This window comes from Nycticebus coucang, chromosome 16 (assembly GCF_027406575.1).
Source record: "Nycticebus coucang isolate mNycCou1 chromosome 16, mNycCou1.pri, whole genome shotgun sequence".
NCBI lineage: Eukaryota > Metazoa > Chordata > Mammalia > Primates > Lorisidae > Nycticebus > Nycticebus coucang.
The window spans coordinates 9,311,688-9,336,303 of record NC_069795.1 but is presented as its reverse complement, the minus strand read 5'-3'; the positions used below and the strand labels follow the sequence as shown (position 1 = coordinate 9,336,303).

The following is a 24,616-nucleotide window of genomic DNA, read 5'->3' as shown; positions in this document are numbered from 1 at the left end:
TATAGAGTACCCCCAAAATGGTGTATTTGGATTATAACTAAATGCTGTTTCAATTTTGTTTTATTTCCCCCTTTAAAAATATTTTTAAATTTTTAAAAAGTTCATTTAAATTTATAGAGTGCAAATAGAGTTTTATTATATGCATAGATCACATGGTGGTAAAGTCAGGTCTTCAGGGCATCCATCGCCTGAATAACGTACATCGTACCCATTAAATAATTTCGTGTCTTCCACCTCCCAACCCCCTTTGAGTGTCCATTGTCTGTCATTTTAAATGACTGAATAGTTAAGTGTGCATGGGCCATGTAAAGCAGGATATGGCACGAATCTTCTTGTGGAGAGAAAACGACGTGTGCCGCCGTGCTGTGGGTGCTGGTGCTGCAGCAGCAGAGACACCTGCAGGACCTCTGTTCTCATGGGCATGGGGGTGGGTAATAAGAAAGGAAACTGCCAAGGGTGTCTTTGTAACTCTCCTGAAATCTGAGATTTCTTCAAAACTAAAGTTTTTTTGTGACAAAAAAAAAAAAAAAAAAGCAAATTAGCAAGAGAATTTCAGGTGGGACTTAGTTGTGTGGGGAATGTAAGGATGTAATAGGTGTGCGTGGGAGGGGGACAGGAGCCACTGGATATTATGGAACACGCCCCCGAGGAGGTGACAGTTGTGCCAAGACATGAAAAATAAGGGAGCAGCCCTGCAAAGATCTGAGGACAGGCACTGCCCTGGTGGTGGGAGTGGGCTCAGGCCCAGAGACCAGGCCGCAGACCCTGGTGGCTGGAGCTTGGCAAGAGTGGTCAGAGGGCAGGAGGGGACCGCTGTTTGCCGGGCTTGGTAGTGAGCCCAGTAAGGGGCTTGCATGTCATCCCACCTGCTGCAGGAAGCCATTGCATGTTGAGAGCCATAACACTATCTTCTTTAAATTTTAGAAAACATCACTTTAGCTGCTGTGAGCAACACAGGCTGTATCTAACGAGAGCAGAAACTGAAAGTCCAGTTAAAGGGATTTCACAGTGGCTTGGGCAAAAGATGATGGTAGCTTGGCGGCAGGGCTGAAAGAAGTGATTTAAATGCCAAATGATAGGACTTGTTGATGGACTGGGAATGGCGGTTTAAAAAAGTGCAATCAAGGCTCGGCGCCTATAGCACAGTGGTTACAGCGCTAGCCACGTACACCGAGGGTGGCAGGTTCTAACCTGGCGCAGGCCAGCTAAACAACTGCAACAAAAAAATAGATGCGCGGGCGGCGCCTGTGGCTCAGTGAGTGGGGCGCCGGCCCCATATAGCGAGGGTGGCGGGTTCAAGCCCAGCCCCGGCCAAACTGCAACAAAAAAATAGCCGGGTGTTGTGGCGGGCGCCTGTAGTCCCAGCTGCTCGGGAGGCTGAGGCAAGAAAATCGCGTAAGCCCAAAAGTTAGAGGTTGCTGTGAGCCGTGTGACACCACGGCACTCTACCCAAGGGCGGTACAGTGAGACTCTGTCTCTACAAAAAAAAAAAAAAAAAATAGATGCGCATCGTGGCGGGCCCCTGTAGAGTACAAAATTTATAGAGTACAAATAAAGGGATGCTGAGGCAAGAGACTCGCCTAAGCCCAAGAATTTGAGGTTGCTGTGAGCTGTGACACTACTGCACTCTGCTGAGGGCAACGTAGCAAGACTCTGTCTCAAAAAAAGTGCAATCAAGGATGGCTTGGGGGTTTGGCTTAAGCAATTTATTGAGTTGGAGAAGACAGGAAGAACATTCTGGAGAGGGAAATCGAGCTGTTTTATACATAATTAGGTCTGAGATGGCTGGAAAAGGGAAGGAGCCCACAAAGAGCATTAAGCAATCACTGGGGCAGGAGAAAAACCAGCAGCGAGTAGAGGCTTGTAACCTGCCGGGGGTTTTCAGAAGGTGGGGAGCAGTGACACAGTGGAGGGTGGGAGGCTGAGTGAGGTGGGACAGGTCCCGTTGGACTTGGCAGTAGGGAAGGCCTCAGTGGGCAGGCAGGGAGGTTGGGAGACAGCGGCGGGGATGCAGGGACAGTAGTAGGGCAGTGGCCAGAGCAGGATAGGGGACTAGAGAGCAGGTATTGTTTTAATTCATTTTTAGATTGCAGTACTTCAGAGCTTGTTTGTGTGGCGGTGGAACAGATCAGCAGAGAGGAAGAAATTAATGCAAGAGAGAAAGCCTAATTAGAAAGCAAAGTCCTTGATGGGCCTGGGGCCAGGATTGGTACCATAAATGGAATTAGTGGTTCTTTGATAGGAGCCGGGGACATGCCTGTTAAAACAGGAGATGAGACAGCGAACGTGGATATAAATACTCTGCGTTAATAACTCACAGTGTCAAACAAGGAGCTTGCCATTTGATACATTGATTTCTCAATGAAATGTGAGGTGAGGCTGTCTGCTGAGAAGGGGAGGCCTTGGTAGGTATTGAGGGGGAGGTGAGAGAATGAAGTTGGCGAGTGGGAAAGCCAGTGCACCGCCCAGATACATGCTGGGAAGGCATGGGAGCAGCAGGTCCTTCTGACATTCAACATCATGAAATCGGGATTAGTCACTTAGAGGTGTGATTTTTCTCTGGAACCTTTCACTGCTGTGTAGACAGATCACCGGGTTTAGCAGTATGTTTTTCTCAGCGGGTGCTTCCTAGGCAGAAAGAACCAGAAGCACCGAGGGTGTTCGCCTGGGAAGCAGATGACCGCCTGGAGGTGCGGCACTGCGGTGGGGGCCTGTCTTGATGCAGGAAGATGCCCCAGGCCTGGACACAGTAGGGTGCTGGGAACAGATTTAGGACACGGTGGTTTGGAAACTGTGGGTCAAGGGTGTAAAGGTGGTTGGAGCAGAGAAAGATGGTTGGAAGAGAAGAGACCCGAGGGCTGAGAGACCGGGTTGTTTGATGAAGCATCCGAGGGGATGATGAAGTTCCAAGAGTGGTGACAAGAGTAGGGACAAGGAGGAAGACAGTGAGCCCGAGCTGATTTGATCAAAATATCCAGACTCTTAGTTGCTGAAACTGCATTTTGACACAGAAGAATACCTGAATTGCACATAGCAGGGAAGGTGGGAGCTCAAGTCTCATGTTGGTGAGATGCTTTGGGGGACAGCGGTGATGACCCATCTGTCATAGTTAACACTCGAATGTCTATCCTGTTCGCAGACACTGCTGCGGCTTCAGCAATGGTGTCTGCCTCCGCCCCTTCCGTGTACAGCGTGCAGGCCCTCTCTCTCCTGGCAGAGGTAAGCGCACACCCTGACTTGTTGTCCCTGATGGAAAGTAGCGCTGTCCCCAGTCCTTGAGAAAGTGTTACCTCACACTTGGCGCACACTCCTAGATGGGTCTTCTGGCCATGTCAGCCCCAGGCTGCTGCACCCTGGAATTTTCTGGTTAGGCTTTGCACTTACTTTCACATCCTCCCCAAAAGTCTTGTTTTCTTAGCCAGGCATTGTGGTGGGCGCCTGTAGTCCCAGCTACCTGGGAGGCTGAAGCAAGAGGCTCACTTAAGCCCAAGAGTTGGAGGTTGCTGTGAGCTGTGAAGCCAGGGCACTCTACCAGGGCAACATAGCGAGACTCTGTCTCAAAAAAAAAAAAAAAAAAAAAAAAAAAAAGTTTTTTTTTTTTTTTAGAGACAGAGTCTCACTTTATGGCCCTCAGAAGAGTGCCGTGGCATCACACAGCTCACAGCAACCTCCAGCTCCTGGGCTTACGCGATTCTCTTGCCTCAGCCTCCCGAGTAGCTGGGACTACGGGCGCCCGCCACAACGCCCGGCTATTTTTTTGTTACAGTTTGGCCGGGGCTGGGTTTGAACCCGCCACCCTCGGCGCCCTACTCACTGAGCCACAGGCGCCGCCCAAAAGTTTTGTTTTTTTAAAGTCTCATTCTTTTAGGCTCTGGCTTCTCTCCTGGACATGGTTTATCGAAGTGATGAGAAGGAGAAAGCAGTGCCATTGATCTCCCGTCTGCTTTATTACGTCTTCCCCTACTTACGCAATCACAGGTAACGTCTGCTGCGTTTCTTCCCACACACGTGTGGAAAAATGTTTTGAGAAATGAATCAAGTGGTTTTCCTTGAACAGTCTTTGACCTTGGCCCTCCTCTCTTCCCACTCCCAATTAGCACCTACAATGCTCCCAGCTTCCGGGCGGGCGCTCAGCTGCTGAGCTCCCTGAGTGGCTATGCCTACACAAAGCGAGCCTGGAAGAAAGAGGTTCTGGAACTGTTTATGGACCCCACTTTCTTTCAAATGGATTCTTCTTGTATTCAGTAAGAAATGGTGTCTTGATAAAAATGTGCTCTGAATCTTCATGGGGAAGCTGTTTTCGTTTGTGTAACTAATTCTTGTTCCCAAAATGGAAGCAGACCCAGAGCCCCAACAGGTTTACACACTGTGTGCTCATGGAAAGAAATTCAGTCTTTTATAATGCAGGGGCACTTTTTTGTTAAAAGAATTTCACTTAATTAAGAGAACACATTATTCCCAAAGAACAGTGATGGTTGGTCTATCTAGTACCAGTTTATCTTGTGATCACAAAATATTTGACCAATGTTAAGATAACAGAGCCCATTGCTGACCCTCTGGTATCTTTGCCTCACTCAGCTTACACTCTACAAGTCCTCACTGAGACCTTGCAGCAGAGAGCCTCAGAGACATAGGTGTGAGACTTGCTTCCTGGGCCTTTCCCTTGGAGGTCAAGGACACCACTCAGGAACTCTCCCCCTGCCTTGGAGAGTCTTCATTAATATGAAGGAGGCTCAGGAACAGAGGATGGAGATGGGGGCAGCCTTTATGTACGGCCTGAAAATTTGTCCTGCCACATCCAGAGGGCACTTGGCACCCTGCAGCTTTCTTTCCTGTGACCCTAGTGCTCTGCTGGGGGAGCCCATTTGGAAGTAAGAGCTAAGGATGGTATTTGTCTTCATTACCCCACTTCTTAACCCCAACATGACTGTATGAACGTCATCCTGTCTGAACACACTAAAGGGCAGCCCTTGAGAACTCCAGACTGCCTTGTCGGTCTATGCTTCCTTTACAGTAAGTTGGGAAAGGTCATTCTTCATTCCCTGTGTTAGGATTATAAACGAAAAGTTTTAGCTTACTTTTCCCTTTTACAAAAACAATTTGTGTCACTAACTTCTTTTAAGAAAGAGGTTTTTAATAGGCCTTAAAGGGGCTTATTATTTTCTTGGTGTTTTTAATCAGACAGTTATTGCAAATTTAATTAATTTTTTTTTTTAATATGCAGCTGGAAGTCCATTATTGACCATCTTTTGACTCATGAGAAAACAATGTTTAAGGATTTAATGAGTAAGTTCTGTGTTACTTGCACATAGACCACACTTTAAAAGGCCAATGACATCATAGCTTGCTTTTACCATGTATCTCAGACCCCTGCTCAGACCCGAGCTACAAACTACTGTGACATCAGGAGTAAGTAAATGAACAAGCCTGTCATTTACTTGTCAGTAGTTCTAATCTATTGACACCAGTGCCCTGACAACCTTTTCTTAATTTTTATAATGGAGAAATACTGCTGGAAACAGGTTCACATCTTGACATTTGTGTTGAAAGTAATGTTTTCCATAATTTATCAGGAGTACTTTCTTAGACCTCACGTCCTCTTCTAGTGCTCTATCATTAAGTATCATTGAAGAAATAAGGTTTTTTTAAATACACATGGGTCTTACCACATGCCCTCACTTAATGAAGATGATGATTTTTCACCAGGGAACGCAGGAATCACACTGATAGGAATTGTCTGTCACTTACCTCTGATTGTGGTTTCCTCACAAAGTGAGGCATGTTTGCTATATTTGTTCTAGACATGCAGAGCAGTTCTTTAAAACTCTTCTCAAGTTTTGAGCAGAAAGCCATGCTGTTAAAACGCCAGGCTTTTGCTGTCTTCAGTGGAGAACTTGATCAATACCACCTTTACCTTCCATTGATACAAGGTAAGCTGACTGTCTTAGTCCATTTTGTGCTCCTGCAGCAAAGTACCTGAGCCTAGGTGATTTATAATGAGCAAAAATATTTTAGCTCCAAGTTCTGGAGGTTGGGAAGTCTGGTGTCGGGGGGCTGGCATCTGCCAAGGGCCTTGTTGTCCCATGGAAGAAGGCAGATGGGTAAGAGCACAAGGGACCTGAACACACCATTTTACAACAGCACCAATTCCACCCATGCGGGAGGAGCCCTGTGGCCTAATCACCGCTTAAAGACCCTGCCTTCTGGCTGGTGCAGTGGCTCATGCCCACCCATAATCCTTGCACTCGAGGAGGCCAAGGCTGGTGAATTACATGAGCTCAGGAGTTCCAGACCAGCCTGAGCAAGAGTGAGAACTCCATCTTTACTAAAAATAGAAAACCTAGCTGGGCATCGTGACAGGGACCCATAGGCCCAGCTACTCAGGGGGATGAGGCAAGGGGATTGCTCAAGCCCAAGAATGTGAGGTTGCTGTGAGCTGTAATGCTATGGGACTCTACCCAGGGTGACAAAGTGAGACTCTGTCTTAAAAAAATGAAAAAAAGAAAGAAGACCCTACCTCTCAATTCAATTACATTGATCATTAAAGTTCAATGTGAGTTTTAGAGAGGACAGTCAAACCATGAATGGCCAACCCTCCACTCTCACCCAAAGATAGACCTAGGAGGGGCTGAGGTGGGCAGCGAGGAAAGAAGCCCACCATACGTCCTGGCATGACGGTGTTATTCAGAAATATATTTGTAGGCTCAGCGTTTGTAGCTCAGAGGCTAGGGCATCAGCCACATACACCAGGACTGGCAGATTCAAACACAGCCCGGGCCTGCCAAACAATAATAACAACTACAACAACAACACAAAATAAGCAGGCATTGTGGCAGGCACCTGTAGTCCCAGCTACTGGGGAGGCTGAGGCAAGAGAATTACTTAAGCCCAAGGGTTTGAGGTTGCTGTGAGCTGTGACACCACAATACTCTACTGGGGGTGACAGAGTGACATACTGTCTCAAAAAAAAAAAAAAAGAAAGAAAGAAATACATTTGTAAATCTGAAACTTTATTTTAAAACTTCATTTTTTTTCTTTTTTTTTTTTGTGGAGAAGAGTCTCACTTTATGGCCCTCGGTAGAGTGCCATGGCATCACACAGCTCACAGCAACCTCCAACTCCTGGGCTTAAGTGATTCTCTTGCCTCAGCCTCCTGAGTAGCTGGGACTACAGGCGCCTGCCACAATGCCCAGCTATTTTTTGGTTGCAGTTCAGCCGGGGCTGGGTTTGAACCTGCCACCCTTGGTATATGGGGCCGGCACCCTACCTACTGAGCCACAGGCGCCGCCCTTAAAACTTCATTATTATAGTGTTCACTGAGTAGGGTGCTGGCTCCATATACCGAGGGAGGCGGGTTCAAACCTGGCCCCCGCCAAACTGCAACAAAAAATAGCCCGGCATTGTGGCAGGTGCCTGTAGTCCCAGCTACTCCGGAAGCTGAGGCAAGAGAATCGCCTAAGCCCAAGAGCTGGAGGTTGCTGTGAGTTGTGATGCCACGGCACGCTACTGAGGGCGACAAAGTGGGCAGCTAGGAAAGAAGCCCACCATACGTCCCGGCATGACGGTGTTATTCAGAAATATATTTGTAGGCTCAGCGTTATTATATAAAATATTATTATACTTTTCATAATAATAAAAAAAATTATTATGAGGTGGGACGATTGAGTTCACAAACTCACCCTAGAAAATGTGCTGCAATCTGGGCTCAGTGGCTCACGCCTGTAATCCTGGCACTCTGGGAGGCCAAGGCGGGTGGATTGCTTTAGCTCATGAGTTCAAGACCAGCCTGAGCAAAAGCAGGACCCTGTCTCTACTTAAAAATAGAAAAACTGAGGCAAGAGGATCGCTTGAGCCCAAGAGTTTGAGGTTGCTGTGAGCTGTGATGCTATGGCACTCTACCCAGAGCAACAGCTTAAGACTCTGTCTCAAAAAAAAAAAAAAAGGCAGAGCTTGTGGCTCAAAGGAGTAGGGTGCCGGCCCCATATACCGGAGGTGGCAGGTTCAAACCCAGCCCCGGCCTAAAACTGCAAAGAAAAAAATAATAAAATAAATAAAATAAAATGATTTAAAAAAAAAAAAAAGAACAAAGAAAAGGAAAGGGAAAGGAAGAAAGAAAACATGCTACAGACCTCACTGCTGAATATCACTATGGTCACCACTGGAAGTCCTCCCCTTGAGAAGCTATGCAATGATGACCAGTGCCCAGTCCATCTTTCAAAGTACTTTTTCTAGGATGAGTTCACAAACTTAATTGTCAGACTTTTGTATGACTATAGCTTGAGTGGCCATTCTAGAAAAAGAGTTCCAAAATTGCTTTAGGTCTCTCTCTGTCACCTACCTAGGCTGGAGTGCAGTGGTTGGACCATAGCTCACTGCAGCCTCAAATGCTTGGGCTCAAGCCATCCTCCCATTTTAACCTTTTGAGCAGCTGGCACACACCACCATGCTCGACTAATTTTCCTCCCTCCCTCCCTTTCTTTTAGAGATGGGATTTTGCTATGTTGTTCTTTTGGCTGGTCTCAGACTTCTGACTTCAAGTGATCCTTCTTCCTTGGCCTCCCGAAGTGTGAGGATTATAGGCTTGAGCCACCATGCCTGGCCAGTTGTATAAATTCTTACAAACATTAACAACCATGTAATGACCACCACAGTCAAGATATAAAATACTCCATCACCCCAAAGAAGCCCCTCCCGCCCCTTTGCAGGGAGCCCCTCCCCTTCACCTCCGTCTCTGGCAGTAACAGTGTGTAGTGAGTCCCCAAAATGCTGCTAATCTGCTTTCTGTTCACAGTTTTGTCTTTCCCAGAATGTCACATAAATGTGTATAGCCTCTGCATCTGGCTTCCTTCACTGAGCACAATGTATTTGAGCTTAATCCACTTTGTTGCATTTATTAACGGCTTATTTGTTTCCATTGCTGAATAGCATTCCATTCCATAGTTTCTTTACCCATTCATCAATGGAAAGGCGTTTGGATTGTTTGTTTCCAGATATATAGAATTAGATACAAATCTTTTAATCTGTCCTTTAGGCAAAAAAAATTTTTAACATCTGTCAGCTCCCAACACACATCCTCTTCCTCAAATCATCTTGATGACCCTTAATACTGATTGTTAGCCCACTTCTCAAGTGGTTAACTGTTGGAATGTTCTTAACTGTTTTAGTTCAAAACATGAACAGCTTTTTCTGTTATTAATTATGATAATTTATACTTGCAATAATCAAATACCTTTCACTTCAACATAACTTCAACAAGATTTTCATCTCATAATGTCTTGAAAGCAAATACTATGAAAAAAAAATCTATGAGGGCGGCGCCTGTGGCTCAGTGAGTAGGGCGCCGGCCCCATATGCCGAGGGTGGCGGGTTCAAACCCAGCCCCGGCCAAACTGCAACAAAAAAATAGCCGGGCTTTGTGGCAGGTGCCTGTAGTCCCAGCTACTCAGGAGGCTGAGGCAAGAGAATCGCGTAAGCCCAAGAGTTAGAGGTTGCTGTGAGCCATGTGATGCCACGGCACTCTACCGAGGGCGGTACAGTGAGACTCTGTCGCTACAAAAAAAAAAAAAAAATCTATGAAAGAAAATACTCAGATATTGACAAATGACAAATCCAAGGGGCATGTCTTGCTGGAATCACTGAGAGAGGAGACCAATTTGATTGGATTGTGACCAGGAATGCCATAAAAATGACAGCAGCCTTCCACAGGCTTCAGTGATGGCAGGGTCAAAGCTGAACTTTATTGCTTCCTTCAAAATATAGAAGGGTAGGGCGGCGCCTGTGGCTCAAGGAGTAGGGCGCTGGTCCCATATGCCGGAGGTGGCGGGTTCAAACCCAGCCCTGGCCAAAAAAAAAAAAAAAAAAAATATAGAAGGGTAAAGAACAACAGGAATCTTATTTTTATTTTTTTTTTTTTTTTGAGACAGAGTTTCACTGTGTCGCCCTCGGTAGAGTGCTGTGCCATCACAGCTCACAGCAACCTCAAACTCTTGGGCTCAAGAGAGTCTCTTGCCTGAGCCTCCCAGGTAGCTGGTACTATAGGCGTCTGCTACAGCACCCAGCTATTTTTTGTTGCAGTTGTCATCGTTGTTTTAGCAGGTGCAGGCCAGGTTCGAACCCACCACCCTTGGTGTATGTGGCTGGTGCTGTAACCACTGTGCTACTGGCGCCAAGCCATGGAATCATGTTTTCTTTAGTTCACATGCAGCTTCTGGGAGGGTGCTCTCTGAACTTGGCCGTGGACAGTGGTGTTAAAGGAGGTGTTCAGTCTACTCTGGCAGAGGAAAGAGAGGGAAGCGAAAGGAGAATGTGTTGTGCCTCGCAACCCATCCAGAGCCTTTTCATCTAAGAGCAAGTACCTGATCTCTCTCCACTTCTCTCTGCACACTCCTCTCAAAGTTGGGGTGAGGCCCAGAGAGCGAAGGAGACAATATCAGATGACTGAAAGCTACAACCAAAAAAAAAAAAAAGAAGAAGAATTGACAACAGCCTTTTTCAAACAGTGATGTGGAGAATTTGACCACAGCAAGATTTAAACATCCAGCAATTCCAAGAAATCATTCCTCTTAGAGGGAAAAAGCAGGGGTAATATGATAGTATATAGCACATTAAATGTGTTGTATATTACTATGTATGATATATCCAGACGCCGTGCACGTACCTGTAGTCTCAGCTCCTCGAGAGGCTGAGACAGGAGGATCACTTGAGTCCAGGATATCTGGGCTGTAGTGCGCTATGCCAATCAGGTGTCCGCACTAAGTTCGGCATCAATATGGTGACCTCCTGGGAGCGGGAGGCCACCAGGTTGCCTAAGGAGGAGTGAACCGGCCCATGTCAGAAACGTTGCAGGTCAAAGCTCTGGTGCTGATCCGTAGTGGGATCGCACTCCAGCCTGGGCAACACAGGAAGACCCCGTCTCTAAAAAAATTTTTTTAAAAAGTATGATATAATATATGTCAGTGTTACACTGTGACATTACAATATAATATACACTTATAATATTGATGTTATTAATAATATCATATTCTGTAATATTTATTATATATTATTAATATCATATTCTATAATATTTAATAATAAACTTGATTATACTATGCATATATATACATATTTAATAATATTAAATATTTTACAATATAACTACATATTCCATAATATTTAGTAATATTAAATATGATTATAATATGCATATGTTATTTATATAACATAGTCATATGTATAATAAAGACAGCCGAATGTTGACTCAGAATGGAGGTGGTTATTGAGATTTTAGAGAAAGAGGCATTTCTAAATAAGTTCTCTTCATTTTAGACAGTTCAACTGCTGTATTTCTAAAAATACTACTTGTTTAAAAAAAAAATAAGCATTTTAAAGCAGCTCCTGTGGCTCAGTGAGTAGGGTTCCAGCCCCATATACCAAGGGTGATGGGTTCAAAGTCAGCCCTGGCCAGACTGCAACAAAAAAATAGCCGGGCGCCTGTAGTCCCAGCTACTTGGGAGGCTGAGACGAGAGAATCGCCTAAGCCCAGGAGCTGGAGGTTGCTGTGAGCTGTGATGCCATGGCATTCTACCAAGGGCAACAAAGTGAGACTCTGTCTCTAAAAAATATAAATAAATAAGCATTTTAGCTCTTCTCATTTTTGATTACCTGAAAGTTTTCAAAGCCCATTCCTATAGCTGTCATCATTCTAGGACTGTCCTTAGTAGCCTCAGCCTCCGTGAGATCCTGGGTTGTTCTCTGACAGTCTTGGGACCCTTGACTGACCTCAGGATGCCCTTTGGTGCAGAGATGCCCACGTCTATCTCAGAAGAACAGATGCATCTGGAAGTTTCTGAGCTGTCAATGGTTTAGACCTAATCAAAAGAGATAGGATTAGAGAATTTCTAACGTTTTCCTTCTGGGATACCATGTGGGGTTCCTTCCCCCTGATCTTGTGGCACCGTCAAGTGGCGCTGAGAGTGAACGACAGTGCTGGGGTGGGGAGCTGAGCAGCCTCACAGCTCACATCACCGGGTGGGGGCTATGCAGGTTCTGCAGGATGAGTAAGTCTAGAGGTCTGAGGTACAGTGGGGGGGTTATGTTCATTACATTGTATGCTGGTAATTTGTCAGGAATGCAGATTGCAGGTGCTTTTGCCACAAAAAAGAAAGGTATGAGATGATGTAGTTGTTAATTTGCTTGACTGTAGTAATCACTATATACGTGCTTTTTGTAGTGGGTGGCTGGATACTTTCTGGACAGCACTTGTGTGTATCAAGATGTATATTGCACATCACTTGGTAGCATCACCGTAAATAAATGCAATAAAAATGTTTTAAACTTTACATTGATCATGAAAGAAACTACGATAAGCCGAAAGCAATTATTTTTTAAAGGGGGGGGCAAAATGCTGTGTTTTTTTATAATGAGAGGAGGATAGGCATTGCCCCTCACAAAGGCTTCTAAGGGATGGGAAAGATCTGGAGCAGTGGTTCTCAACCTGTGGGTCACCACCACTTTGTAACAATGAAAATTCATCCTGCATATCAGATACTTACATTACGATTCATAACAGTAGCAAAATTATAGTTATGAAGTAGCAACAAAAATAATTCTATGGTTGGGGTCACTACAACATGAGGAACTGTATTAAAGGGTCGTGGCATTAGGAAGTTTGAGAACCACCGATTCAGAGGAAGTTCTGTCTTCCCTTTGAGCTGGACAAATGTGGCTCGTCCTGTTGGACTATCTCCGGCCTTGTAAATCTTCCTCATTGTCATGGGTGGGTTAGCTTTACTTTTACTCAGGATACCGATACTAGGAGAGATTAGCACCTGCCTAAAGTTCTGTTGCCACTAATGGCAAAACCTGAATGGAAATCTGAGACTTTGGCTTCCAATGATGGGCTGTGGTCCTGAGCAGGACATTTGTGACTTGAGGTGGGGGGAATAGGATTTTCACTCTGGTTTCACAGATAAGGGCTCCGAGTGATTGAACGGCCAGCCTTACACAATCACAGCCTGTGACAGTCACGCAGGCAAAGGCTGTCTGCTTGTAAGGCTATCATTCAGCTAAGAAAGGAATATTAGATGGTAAAGAAAATTGGGTTCTGAAATAAATCATCTTGGTGAAAAAATAACCATGAGTTTAGCTTTAATTTGGAGTACCAATATTAAATATGCCCTATCTGGACAAACTGCTTTTTAAAAATACTTTTATTTTGAAACATTAAGAGCTCAAAAGATTTTGTAACTCATGAGAACTTATGAAAATTGTACTGCAAATTCCCATGTACGCATATGATTGGTCTATCTTCCCTTGGGGTAACATCTCATATGATTGGTCCAGCTTCCCGTGGGGTAACTCGCATATGATTGGTCCAGCTTCCCCTGGGGTAACATCGCATATGATTGGTCCAGCTTCCCCTGGGTAACATCTCATATGTTGCAGTCCATTATCAAAACCAGGAAGTCAACATGGGAATAACACCATTAACTCAACTGTCACCTTTTCCAGATTTCACTGGGTTTCATGTGCCTTCTTTGTATGTCCAGCTCTATACAGTCGTCACCATGGTTCTCATGGGCAACACCACAGGCAGGACTCAGAACTCTTTGTCAGCACAAAGCAGCTCCTCCAGCCCCTCCCGGCACAGCCGCACCCTCCACCTGAGAGACTGCTGACCCATCCCCCTCACTTCCCTTGTCATTCCCATTCCCCGGATGAGCTCCATTTGGCCTTTCTTTTAGGATAGACCCCCTGGCAACGAACTCTTCATTCATGTAATTTTATTTCAGGGCTTTAAAAAACAAAAAACTTTAATTCTTGAAGGATACTTTTTGGAAATTGAATTCTAGGTTGAAGTTCTTTACTTTCACACTTAAGAAAGGTGCACCTTCTTTCTGGTTCCCTGGTTTCTGCTGAGAAATCTGCTATCATTTCTAATTACTGTTCCCTTTAGATCACGTGTTGTTTCAGTCTGACTACTATCAAGAATTTTTTTCTTTGTCTTTAATTTTCAGAAGTTTGATGATGATATGTCTGGGTGTGGATTTCTTTGCTTCTATCCTTTTTAGAGTTCACTCACCACCTTTTATCTATAGATGTCTTTCACCAAATTTGGGATGTTTTCAGTCATTATTTCTTCGCATATTTTCCAAATCTATATTCCTTTTCCTCTACTTCTGGAACTCCGATGACATAAATGTTAGCTCTCTCGTTGTCACACTGGCCTTTTGAGACTGTTCATTTTTTTTAAGCTTTTTTTTCTCTCCTTCATTCAGTTGGAATAATTGAATTCGTTGTCAGCTTCCCTCTTTGCTGTCACCTCCATTCTGCTACTGAACTCTTACAGTGAGTTGTTTTATGTCTGTGCTTGTATATTTTTGGTTCTGAAATTTCCATTTGGCTTTTCTTTGTATCTTCTATTTCTTTGCTGAGACTTTTTATTATTTGTTTCAAGTGTGTATAACTGATTTATTGGAGTGTTTTTAATAATAGTTTTTCAGAATTCTTTTTGTATGTGTATATTTTTAAGAAACAGTACCTCACTCTGTCTCCCAGGCTAACATACAGTAATGCAGTCATAGCTCACTATACCCTTGAATTCCTAGGCTCGAACACTGCTTTCACCTCAGCCCAAGTAGTTAGGATACAGGTACCCACCACCACATCCAGCTAAAATTATTTTATGTTTTGTAGAGACAGGGTCTTACTGTCTTGCCCAGGCTGGTCTTTAGCTTCAAGTGATTCTCCTGTGTTCGCCTCCAAAGTGCTGGGATTACAGATGTGAACCACATGCCTGGCCCTTTGCCAATAATTCTAACCTCCCTGTTATCTCAGTATTGGTGGGGTTTTTTGGTTTGTTTTTGAGACAGAGTCTTACTATGTCACCCTCGTTAGAGTGCTGTGGCGTCACAGCTCACAGCAACCTCAAACTCCCAGGCTCAAGCAATTCTCTTGCCTCAGCCTCCCAAGCAGCTGGGGCCACAGGCACCCACCACAACACCCAGCTATTTTTCCGTTGCAGTTGTCATCGTTGTTTAGCTGGCCTGGGTTGGTTTCAAACCTGCCAGTCTTGGTGTATGGCTGGTGCAGTAACTACTATGCTATGGGTGCCAAGCCAGTATTGGTGTCTTTTGATTGCCTTTTCCATTCAAGTTGAGATTTTTGCATATTCCAAATTATAGTCTTCTCAGATGCCCAGGCCAGAATAAAATAAAAAATAAAGAAGTCCCAGAGAACATACCACCAAGTCATTCCCTACGTCCCCGGGTTTCTAGCCAATCTTGCCCTTTTTTCTCCCGCCTATCAATTTTCTAATAGTTGGTTTACAATTTGTTCAAAGTTTTCATTGCGGGCGGCGCCTGTGGCTCAGTGGGTAAGGCGCCGGCCCCATATACTGAGGGTGGTGGGTTCAAGCCCAGCCCCAGCCAAACTGCAACCAAAAAAATAGCCGGGTGTTGTGGCGGGCGCCTGTAGTCCCAGCTACTTGGGAGGCTGAGGCAAGAGAATCGCCTAAGCCCAGGAGTTGGAGGTTGCTGTGAGCTGTGTGATGCCACGGCACTCTACTGAGGGTGATAAAGTGAGACTCTGCCTCTACAAAAAAAAAAAAAAAAGAGTTTTCATTGCAACTAAAGGAGGAATAGGATGTAATATGCTTACCTCAACTTGTCTGGAACCAGTAGTGCAAAATACTTATTAAAAATGTCAAGTGTCTGAGCTATGCATGTCTTTCATTTGGTCCTATTAATTTTATTCATTTATGTATTTATTTATTTATTTTGAGACAGAATCTCACTTTGTTGCCCTCAGTAGAGTGCCATGGCATCACAGCTCACAGCAACCTCCAGCTCTTGGGCTAGGGCGATTCTCTTGCCCCAGTGTCCCAAGTACCTGGGACTACAGGCGCCTGCCACAACACCCAGCTATTTTTCTTGCAGTTGCCACTGCTGTTTTAGCTGGCCGGGGCCGGGTTCAAACCCGTCACCCTCGGTATATGGGGCTGGCACCCTACCCACTGAGCCACAGGTGCTGCCCGGTTCTATTACTTAAAGGCAAGAAGTAAAAACCCACTTGAGGCAGCTCAAACAAAAGGAAGTGTATTAGTAAGGTACTACAGCAAATCTTAGCTAGCATGACTATTGTTCAACTGTTTGCTCTAGCAATTTGTTAAATTCCTAAGAAACCTGAAGCTGTAGGGGGGCAGGAGGGAAGGATCACATTTTGCAAATAATTATAGTGGAGAACCGTGTGTGAAGGTTTAGATAGTGTACCTTGCAACTTTGTCCCCCTCTGCAGGAACTAAAGTTTTTGTCATGACCATCAAATATAAATTCACTGAAAATATCTGTTTCATTCACTTGTTCTTTCACTTGCTCTTGCCCACCACCCTCAAAATACGGTGTCGTCTATATGACTGTTTAAGTCCATCACTCTTCTGTGTCTTATAATTCATGTTTTTAGCTGAAAATCCAGTGGATTTCTGGATGCCTCTCTGCTCAGCTGTGGCAGGGGTGTGAGTACGAGTCATTTGAGTCCCTTCCCTTGGCGAGGGCATGAACCGCTGCTATACTTCACAAAGAGGAGGACTGGGAGTAGACGAGCTGCCTGTAACACTCGGTGCTTATACCAGGTTGTTAGCAGAATGTCAAAGTAGTTACAGTTGTATTTTTCTACTTTGTCTAATGAGAAACCTCCAACTGCATATTTGACCATCTTTAAAATCTTCTTTCCTTAGAACGCCTGGCAGACAATCTCAGAGTTGGACAGACATCCATAGTTGCTGCTCAGATGTTTCTTTTTTTCAGAGTTTTGCTGCTAAGAATCTCTCCTCAACATTTGACTTCATTGTGGCCCATAATGGTCTCTGAATTGGTGAGTATGAGTCTGGTACTCTCGAAAGGTTGGGGCTTCTAAAAGTACTTTAAAATTCCATTTTTGTTTTGGAGACAGAGTTTCACTTTATCGCCATCGGTAGAGCGCAGTAGTGTCACAGCTGACAGCAACCTCCAACTCCTTGGGCTTAGGCGATTCTCTTGCCTCAGCCTCCTGAGTAGTTGGGATTATAGCTGCTCACCACAACGCCCGGCTATTTTTTATTGCAGTTTGGCCGGGGCTGTGTCCAAACCCACCACCCTCAGTATATGGGGCCGGCCCCTACCCACAGAGCCATGGGCGCCGCCTATACTTCAAAATTCTTTTCATTGACATACAATGCACTTCTTCATATGTATCTGATTTTAGTTGAAAGTTATTTATTTATTTTTTGTGTGTGTGTGGAGACAGAGTCTCACTTTATGGCCCTCGGTAGAGTGCCGTGGCCTCACACAGCTCACAGCAACCTCCAACTCCTGGGCTTAAGCGATTCTCTTGTCTCAGCCTCCCGAGTAGCTGGGATTTGAAAGTTATGTTTTTATCAGGTTGGTTCTACTTAGGTCCTGGTTAAATAGACAGTATTTTATCCTATAATCATATTTGATCTTTTACCTGTCAGGTATTCCAACTAATTTGTACCATTTTTTGTTGTTTAATACCATTTTATAGAATTCAGAAATAAGTAAAATGGAACACTGTACTGTTGAAGGATATGTACATACATATATTGTACTTTTTAAAAAGCAAAGTAATGATAAACACAAAATATAAGATTGTGGTTACAGGAGAAGTAGGGGACAAGAAAAGTGGGGGAGGGAGTCAGCAGAACGGTACCCTTAGCTTACCTTTAAATTCTCGAGTTGGGTGACAGGTATGGTTGTTCATTCTGTTACTTTACTTTGAATTTAAAACATGTTCCAAATAATTATTGTAGGTAGTGATTAATATGTTAAAAAACAATGGAGCCATACTCTAAAGTCACAACTTAGGAGAAATGTCATCACTTCTGCCTACTCCCTTACTGCCACCTGAATTCCTAATTACTTACTACTTTTTTAGAGACATAAAAATTTGGGTAGGTTTAATCTCTCTCAAGGCCAGGTGTTTTGAGTTGGAGACAGGAGAATTACTTGAACCCAGGAGTTTGAGACTAGCCTGAGCGGCATAGCAAGACCTTCTCTCCCTATCAATAAAGGAGACCCTCTCTAGGGGCGGCGCCTGTGGCTCAGTGAGCAGGGCGCCAGCCCCATATACCGAGGGTGGCGGGTTCAAACCCAGCCCCGGCCGAACTGCAATAAAAAAAAAAAAAAAAAAAAAAAAAAAGGAGACCCTCTCTCTACAAAAAATGTTAAAAATTAGCCAGGTGTGGTATGCATGCCTGTAGTGGCAACTACTCAGAAGGCTGAGGCATAATAGCTTGAGCCCAGAAGATTGAGGCTGGAGTGAGCCTCCACTGCCCAGGAAACAGAATGAGATTCTGTGTCCAAAAATACATACAAATAAATAAAACACTCTCAAATAGTAACTTGACTGCATCTTTTCTTTTTCAGATTCAGACATTCATACAGCTTGAAGAAAATCTAAAAGATGATGAGTCACTGAGGTAAGTTGTACAGGTCTGCGCACACGTGAAAAAGTGAAGACAAATGGACATCACTTTATGATACAGGGTTAGCTGATGCTAAATGCTGTTTTCTTGAAGTATTTGTGAGGGACTAGCTTTTTTTTTTTTTTTCTGAGATAGAGTCTCACTTGGTCACCCTTAGTAGAGTGCTGTGGCGTCACAGCTCACAGCAACCTCAAACTCCTGGGCTTAAGCGATTCTCTTGCCTCAGCCTCCTAAGTAGCTGGGACTACAAGGCACCCACCACAATGTCCGGCTAGTTTTTGGTTGCAGTTGTCATTGTTTAGCTGGCCCGGGCCAGGTTTGAACCTTCCAGCCTTGGTGCATGTGGCTGATGCCATAACCACTGTGTTACAGGCACCAAGCCGGGACTAGCTATTTTAAAAGTTTCTTAGAAGGAAAATCCTTCTTAAGGACATTTTAAAGGTAAATGTGATGAATTTATAACAAGAGTTTTTTTGTAAATTTATAGAAGCAGCAACAAAATAAACAGAATTAAAGTGTCAATTATGGACGGAAATGGGCCCCCAGTGGGGGAGATACCCCAGAGTGAACTCATCTTATACTTATCAGCTTGCAAGTTCTTGGACACAGCTCTTTCGTTTCCACCCGACAAGATGCCATTATTTCAAATGTAAGTCATATAAGATCATGTGTCCTTTTCGCAGTAGGTGATTTTTTTTTTCTCTTTAAGCACTTTCACTTGTTTTTTGGTACAGTTCACGGGAAGCCACAGTATGGGTTTCGAGTGACCCATGAGCCAGCTCTAAACACCAAGTTTCGTATTACTTGAAACACCTGTGGTTTTGTGACTTTGGCTGACAGCATTGTTTATGAATGCATTTCTGTGGGGTGTGTGTCTTTATGTGGGTTTTGCTACTGAATACTTACAAAACAGGGGTCACCCACTGGTGGTCCTACATTTGGGTAGTTTTTTTTTTTTTTTTTCGTCTGTGTTCAGTTAGATACAAATGCCTTTATTTGGAGCATGTCGTCTCCAATTCATTTTGCCCCTTAGGCTTATATTTCCTGGAGGCTTAATGCAGCTGCTCATTAATTTAATTTCATGCCTGGCCCCAGAGGCGGCTTCCCTTTGCCCTCCTGTTGCAAAGAGAGTAATCCTGTAGAAATGTCTGTGCTTTCAAAGTATGTCCTCTAAAGTGCACATTACCAAGTGGAAGAAGCCACTCTGAAGAGGCTACACACTGTGTGAGTCCAACCACATAACATTCTGGAAAAGGCAACACCACAGGGTCAATAAAGAGATCATTGGCTTTCAGGGGCTGAAAAAAGAAGAGGAAGTGAATCGGGGCGTGCAGAGGTGTCTCAGGGCAGTGAAACACTTGTGTGATACTGCGATGGGGGGTGCATGTCATTATACACCTGTACCTTGGTGGGGCCTCCAGTAAAGTCTGGACTTCGGGTGTTTATGGCAAGTCAGTTACAGGTTCATCTGTTTTCACAGATGCAGTGCTCTCGGGCGGGATGTCAGTAGTAGGGGAGGTGGTTACATGTGGGGGACGGGGTATGTAGCAACTGTCTGTACTTTCTCTTCAGCTTTGCTGTGAACCTAAAACTACTCCATGAAAAAAAGTCTGTTTTCTAAAATATAGGTGCTGATGTACACAAATGTGCATAGCAGCATTATTTATAATAGGCAAAAAGCGGAGACAACCCAGATGGCTGTTAGCTGATGAATGGACACATAATGTGGTATATCCATACAACGGAATACTACTCAGGTTTAAAAAGAAATGAAATTCTGATACACACTAGAATAGGGATGGCCCTTCAAAATGCTGTGCTATATGAAAGAATCCAGACACAAAGGAACATATATTGTCTGACTCCATTTGCAGGGAATGTCCAGAATAAGAAAGTCTATGGAGACGGTATAGATGAGTGTTTGTCTAGGGGTACAGGGGACTGAGGGGTGCAGGGTTTCTTTTGGGGGTAATGAAATACTCTGATTGTGGTGGGAGCTGTCCAACTTTAATAAAAGCCATTGTATGTCTCGCACGGGTATGAATTATATATTAATAAAACTTTTTAAAGTTGTTAAAGGGGTCTGAGCCAGCATGCCTGACCTCGGGCTTTTCTCCTCCAGTTACAGATGGGCATTTGTTCCAGAAGTGGACACAGAAGACCCTGCCTTCCTGTCAGATCTAGAGGAGAATCACCAAGAATGCAAACCTCACACTGTCAGGATTCTAGAACTTCTAAAATTAAAATATGGGGTAAATGTTTTCCTTTTTAAAAATCACATTCATCGTAAAAGGGAGAAGGGCTTGGCAGAAAATAAAGAACTTCCTATGCCACTTGATTTTAATGACATCAAATAACTTTCAAAATCTTAATTTAAAACTTGATGTGGTTATCAGTGCGCCGTGACCTGGCAGCCCTGTGCTGGCAGGTCTGTGTGTGTCTCCCCCACCTCCCGCTATAGAGGTTGGGGGTGGGGGCGGGTGAGGAATGGAGCTGGTGGGAGGTGGTGGAGCCAGCTTCAGCTCCTCCTCTGCAGACCCATGAAGCTGTTGAGTAACCTCGAGGAGGCAGGTGCTCACCTTCCTGCCCGCCAGGGCACTGCTGTGAGTGTCCGGCATGTGCTGCTTATGGAGGGAGTGTGTGCGCAGAGTGTTACCCACCCATTGGAGTGTGACCTGGACCTCCGCAGGCCTGGCTGAGGCCAGCCACCTGGAAGATTGTTGCTTGGTTCATGTGGCAGCGGAGAAGTTTGAGAATGTTAGTATCTTACACCAATTCAGAAACTTTTCATTAGTCTGGAAGAGTGTCATGGCCATAAGAAAACAAGGAAAAGAGGGTGGAACCTGCGGCTCAGTTGGTAAGGCACCAGCCCCATATACCGAGGGTGGCAGGTTCAAGCCCGACCCCGGCTGAACTGCAACCAAAAAAAAGAACTAGAATGGAAATAGCATTTGCCCTTGAAAAGCTAGCTGTTCCCAAAACAATGCCAAATCCTTGGGATTGTGGCTCCAAGAATTATAGGAACCCTCTGGATATTTTTTTTTTTTTTTTGGTGGTTTTTGGCCGAGGCTGGGTTTGAACCCGCCACCTCCAGCATATGGGACTGGCGCCCTATCCCTTTGAGCCACAGGCGCCGCCCCAAGAACCCTCTGGATATTGATGCCACTGGTGTGGTTGGGCTGTCATTAGTGGACACCAAATCCAGGGGCCACCATGCTCCTCATGGAGGATGTCAATGATGAGAAGACTACCGCAGCTGCAGTGCAGTGCCTCAAAGCCACCAGCATTCCCAGGCTGAGCAGCACTGGCTTCACGTTTGCATGTGTTGGCAGGGGCTTTCAGTATTACAGAGCCCAGGGGAATGTTGAGGCTGATGTATTTAGAAAGTTTTTTCCTAGGGTTCCTTTATTTGGCTTCTTTGGAAATGGAGAAATAAAAATTGATTGGATAGTCACTGGTAATTTTATATTGAGGAAATGTAATGAGGTAAAGGATGATGATCTGTTTCATAACTACACAACAATAATGGCACTCTGGCTCGGCGCCCGTAGCTCAGTGGTTAGGGCACCGGCCACATACACCCGGGCTGGCAGGTTTGAACCTGGCCGCGCCTGCTAAAACAACAATGACAACTACAAAAAAATAGCCAGGCATTGTGGCAGGCACCTGTATACCCAGCTACCTGGGAGGCTGAAGCAAGAGAATCTCTTTTTTTTTTTTTTTTTGTAGAGACAGAGTCTCACCTCATGGCCCTTGGTAGAGTGCCGTGGCCTCACTCACACAGCTCACAGCAACCTCCAACTCCTGGGCTCAAGCGATTCTCCTGCCTCAGCCTCCCGAGCATCTGGAACTACAGGCGCCTGCCACAACGCCCGGCCATTTTTTGGTTGCAGTTCAGCCGGGGCCGGGTTTGAACCCGCCACCCTCGGTATATGGGGCCGGCGCCCTACCAACTGAGCCACAGGCGCCACCCGCAAGAGAATCTCTTAAGCCCCAGAGTTTGAGGTTGCTGTGAGCTGTGACGCCATGACACTCTACTGGGGGCAACAAAGTGAGACTCTATCTCAAAACAAAAACAAAGAAAAAGAAATTAGGGGCAGCACCTGTGGCTCAAGGAGTAGGGCACTGGCCCCATATGCCGGAGGTGGCAGGTTCAAACCCAGCCCTGGCCCAAAAAAAAAAAAACTGCAACAACCAAGAAATTATAAGAGAAAATCTTTTTTCTTTTTTTTTTTTTTTTTTTTTTTTTTGTAGAGACAGAGTCTCACCTCATGGCCCTTGTAGAGTGCCGTGGCCTCACACAGCTCACAGCAACCTCCAACTCCTGGGCTTAAGCGATTCTCTTGCCTCAGCCTCCCGAGAAGCTGGGACTACAGGCGCCCGCCACAACGCCCGGCTATTTTTTGGTTGCAGTTTGGCCGGGGCCGGGTTTGAACCCGCCACCCTCGGTATATGGGGCCGGCGCCCCACCGACTGAGCCACAGGCGCCGCCCGAGAAAATCTTTTTTCACCTAGTTCTATAAAGCTGTTTGGCACCATAGAATTATATCACCTTATTTTGGTTTTATACCAATAAACATAACTTGGAAACTAAAAAAAAAAAAAAAAACTTGATGTGGTTATAAATTCCATCTTTATTTGCTTATGTGTCATATGGACACCTCTTTTGCTAAGATGCAAAGCCTCCTGATAGCACAGTCATGTGGAATTCATTTTGCTCCCCAGGTTCTTCTGTTTCTTACGGTCCAAGAAGAGGCAGAGCCCAGTAGAAAAAATAACAAGGGCCTGGAGTCAGGGTGGGTTCAGCATGAGACCCTGATGGAACATGTTAATGGAACCTAGAGATTGTGTCATTAGTGCTGATACTGAATTATCCTAAAGAACTAATCTCAAGTTTTGCTACAAATATGCATGTTTCACGGGCATCTGCAGTCCATAGTAAAGCCACTCCATTTTTGTGTTTTTTTTGCAGGAAATTAGCAGCTCCAATGAGATCATCAAGAGTGAGTTCCCTCTTCTGCGCCAACGTTCTGTGTCCAGCGTTGGGCAGCTGATACCATTCTTCAGGACTCTAAACTGTGCTTTTAAAGCCCAGAGGCAGCTGTCTGCTGATCCCTCAGAAGTGCTGTTCTTAGAGGTTCCTGCCATGGACAGCTTAAGGGTCTTAAAACAACTAGAAGAATGTGTCGAATATGACTTTTTGGAACATCCGGAATGTTGACCTTGTGAGAGAATTTGTTTACTTCATTTATTGGCACCTTAATGAAAATGAGGGTATATTCCAAATAAGAAAGGAGCTAGGACAATACTTTTAAATACATCCATTTCAATTGCAAAAGCAGATTTCAGATAATTTTCTGCTTGGCAACAAAACACACCTCCCTAAAGGCTTTGTAATATATCTGGATCTGATTATCTTTCTTCTTCAATTTATGTAATGAAAATAAAGTTAATATATCATCTAGAAGTAGCACAAAATTTATAATATGAAGCAGAGTATGAAGTCAGTTTTTTTCTTTTTTTTTGTCATTGAAGCAGATACCTGGGTCTTTCTCAGAATATCTCTCTAAAAGTTGAAACTCATTAAAAGAATATTATTTTTCACCTTTCACACAAACATCCTTTCAGTGTTTATTTTGGTATTGCGTTTAAAACAAAAATACATTGTCTCCTGAGAATAATAATTGCCCTTTTCTTAGTCAGCAGAGCTGAGCACTCGAAGAGAATTTCAGTATAGTTAACCCTTGCCGATTGACATCATGTTTGCCCTTTAACTACATGAGAAGTACATTGTTTTAAATTCTGTCAATTGTAACCTTAGCCACATGCCTGATGTACCTTTCAACACTTTCTGTTTACCGTAACTCAATCAAGGTAGTCCTTGGAACCCTTAAGGCCTAAAAGGCTGTCAGGGATGCTCTCTTTCGGGCTTCTTCCCTTCATTCTTTCCTTTCTGGGATGTCTTTGCCACTGTACAGACAGAGTTGTGCATTAGAATAATTCTTTGCTAGGAATGGAGTTCTCTGGCTTGGCAGCATCTCATCCCACTCTTCCCAAGCTGGTCTGTCTTTTGTCAGCTTCCCTTGAGCATCCTTGCCTTGAGCCCCTTCTGGGGCTCTTTGTCAGTGAGCATGGTCCTCCTTCCAGACTTGCTTG

The 24,616-nt window shown here is 44.6% G+C and overlaps 1 protein-coding gene across 6 annotated transcripts in view; it reads left to right on the top strand.

The window, feature by feature from the left end:
* The window catches only part of DOP1B (DOP1 leucine zipper like protein B), a 121,432-nt gene extending 97,481 nt beyond the window's left edge, over window positions 1–23,951 (top strand). For all 6 annotated transcript variants that reach the window (XM_053564196.1, XM_053564194.1, XM_053564197.1 and 3 more), the window contains 10 exons: window positions 3,140–3,219; window positions 3,869–3,978; window positions 4,098–4,244; window positions 5,225–5,286; window positions 5,802–5,930; window positions 16,715–16,851; window positions 18,402–18,454; window positions 18,948–19,109; window positions 20,583–20,712; window positions 23,433–23,951. In XM_053564196.1, the coding sequence (XP_053420171.1) occupies window positions 3,140–3,219; window positions 3,869–3,978; window positions 4,098–4,244; window positions 5,225–5,286; window positions 5,802–5,930; window positions 16,715–16,851; window positions 18,402–18,454; window positions 18,948–19,109; window positions 20,583–20,712; window positions 23,433–23,681 (1,259 nt within the window). In that variant the 3' untranslated portion in view covers window positions 23,682–23,951. The remainder of the gene's footprint in view (window positions 1–3,139; window positions 3,220–3,868; window positions 3,979–4,097; window positions 4,245–5,224; window positions 5,287–5,801; window positions 5,931–16,714; window positions 16,852–18,401; window positions 18,455–18,947; window positions 19,110–20,582; window positions 20,713–23,432) is intronic.
* The last annotated feature ends 665 nt before the right edge of the window (window positions 23,952–24,616 follow it).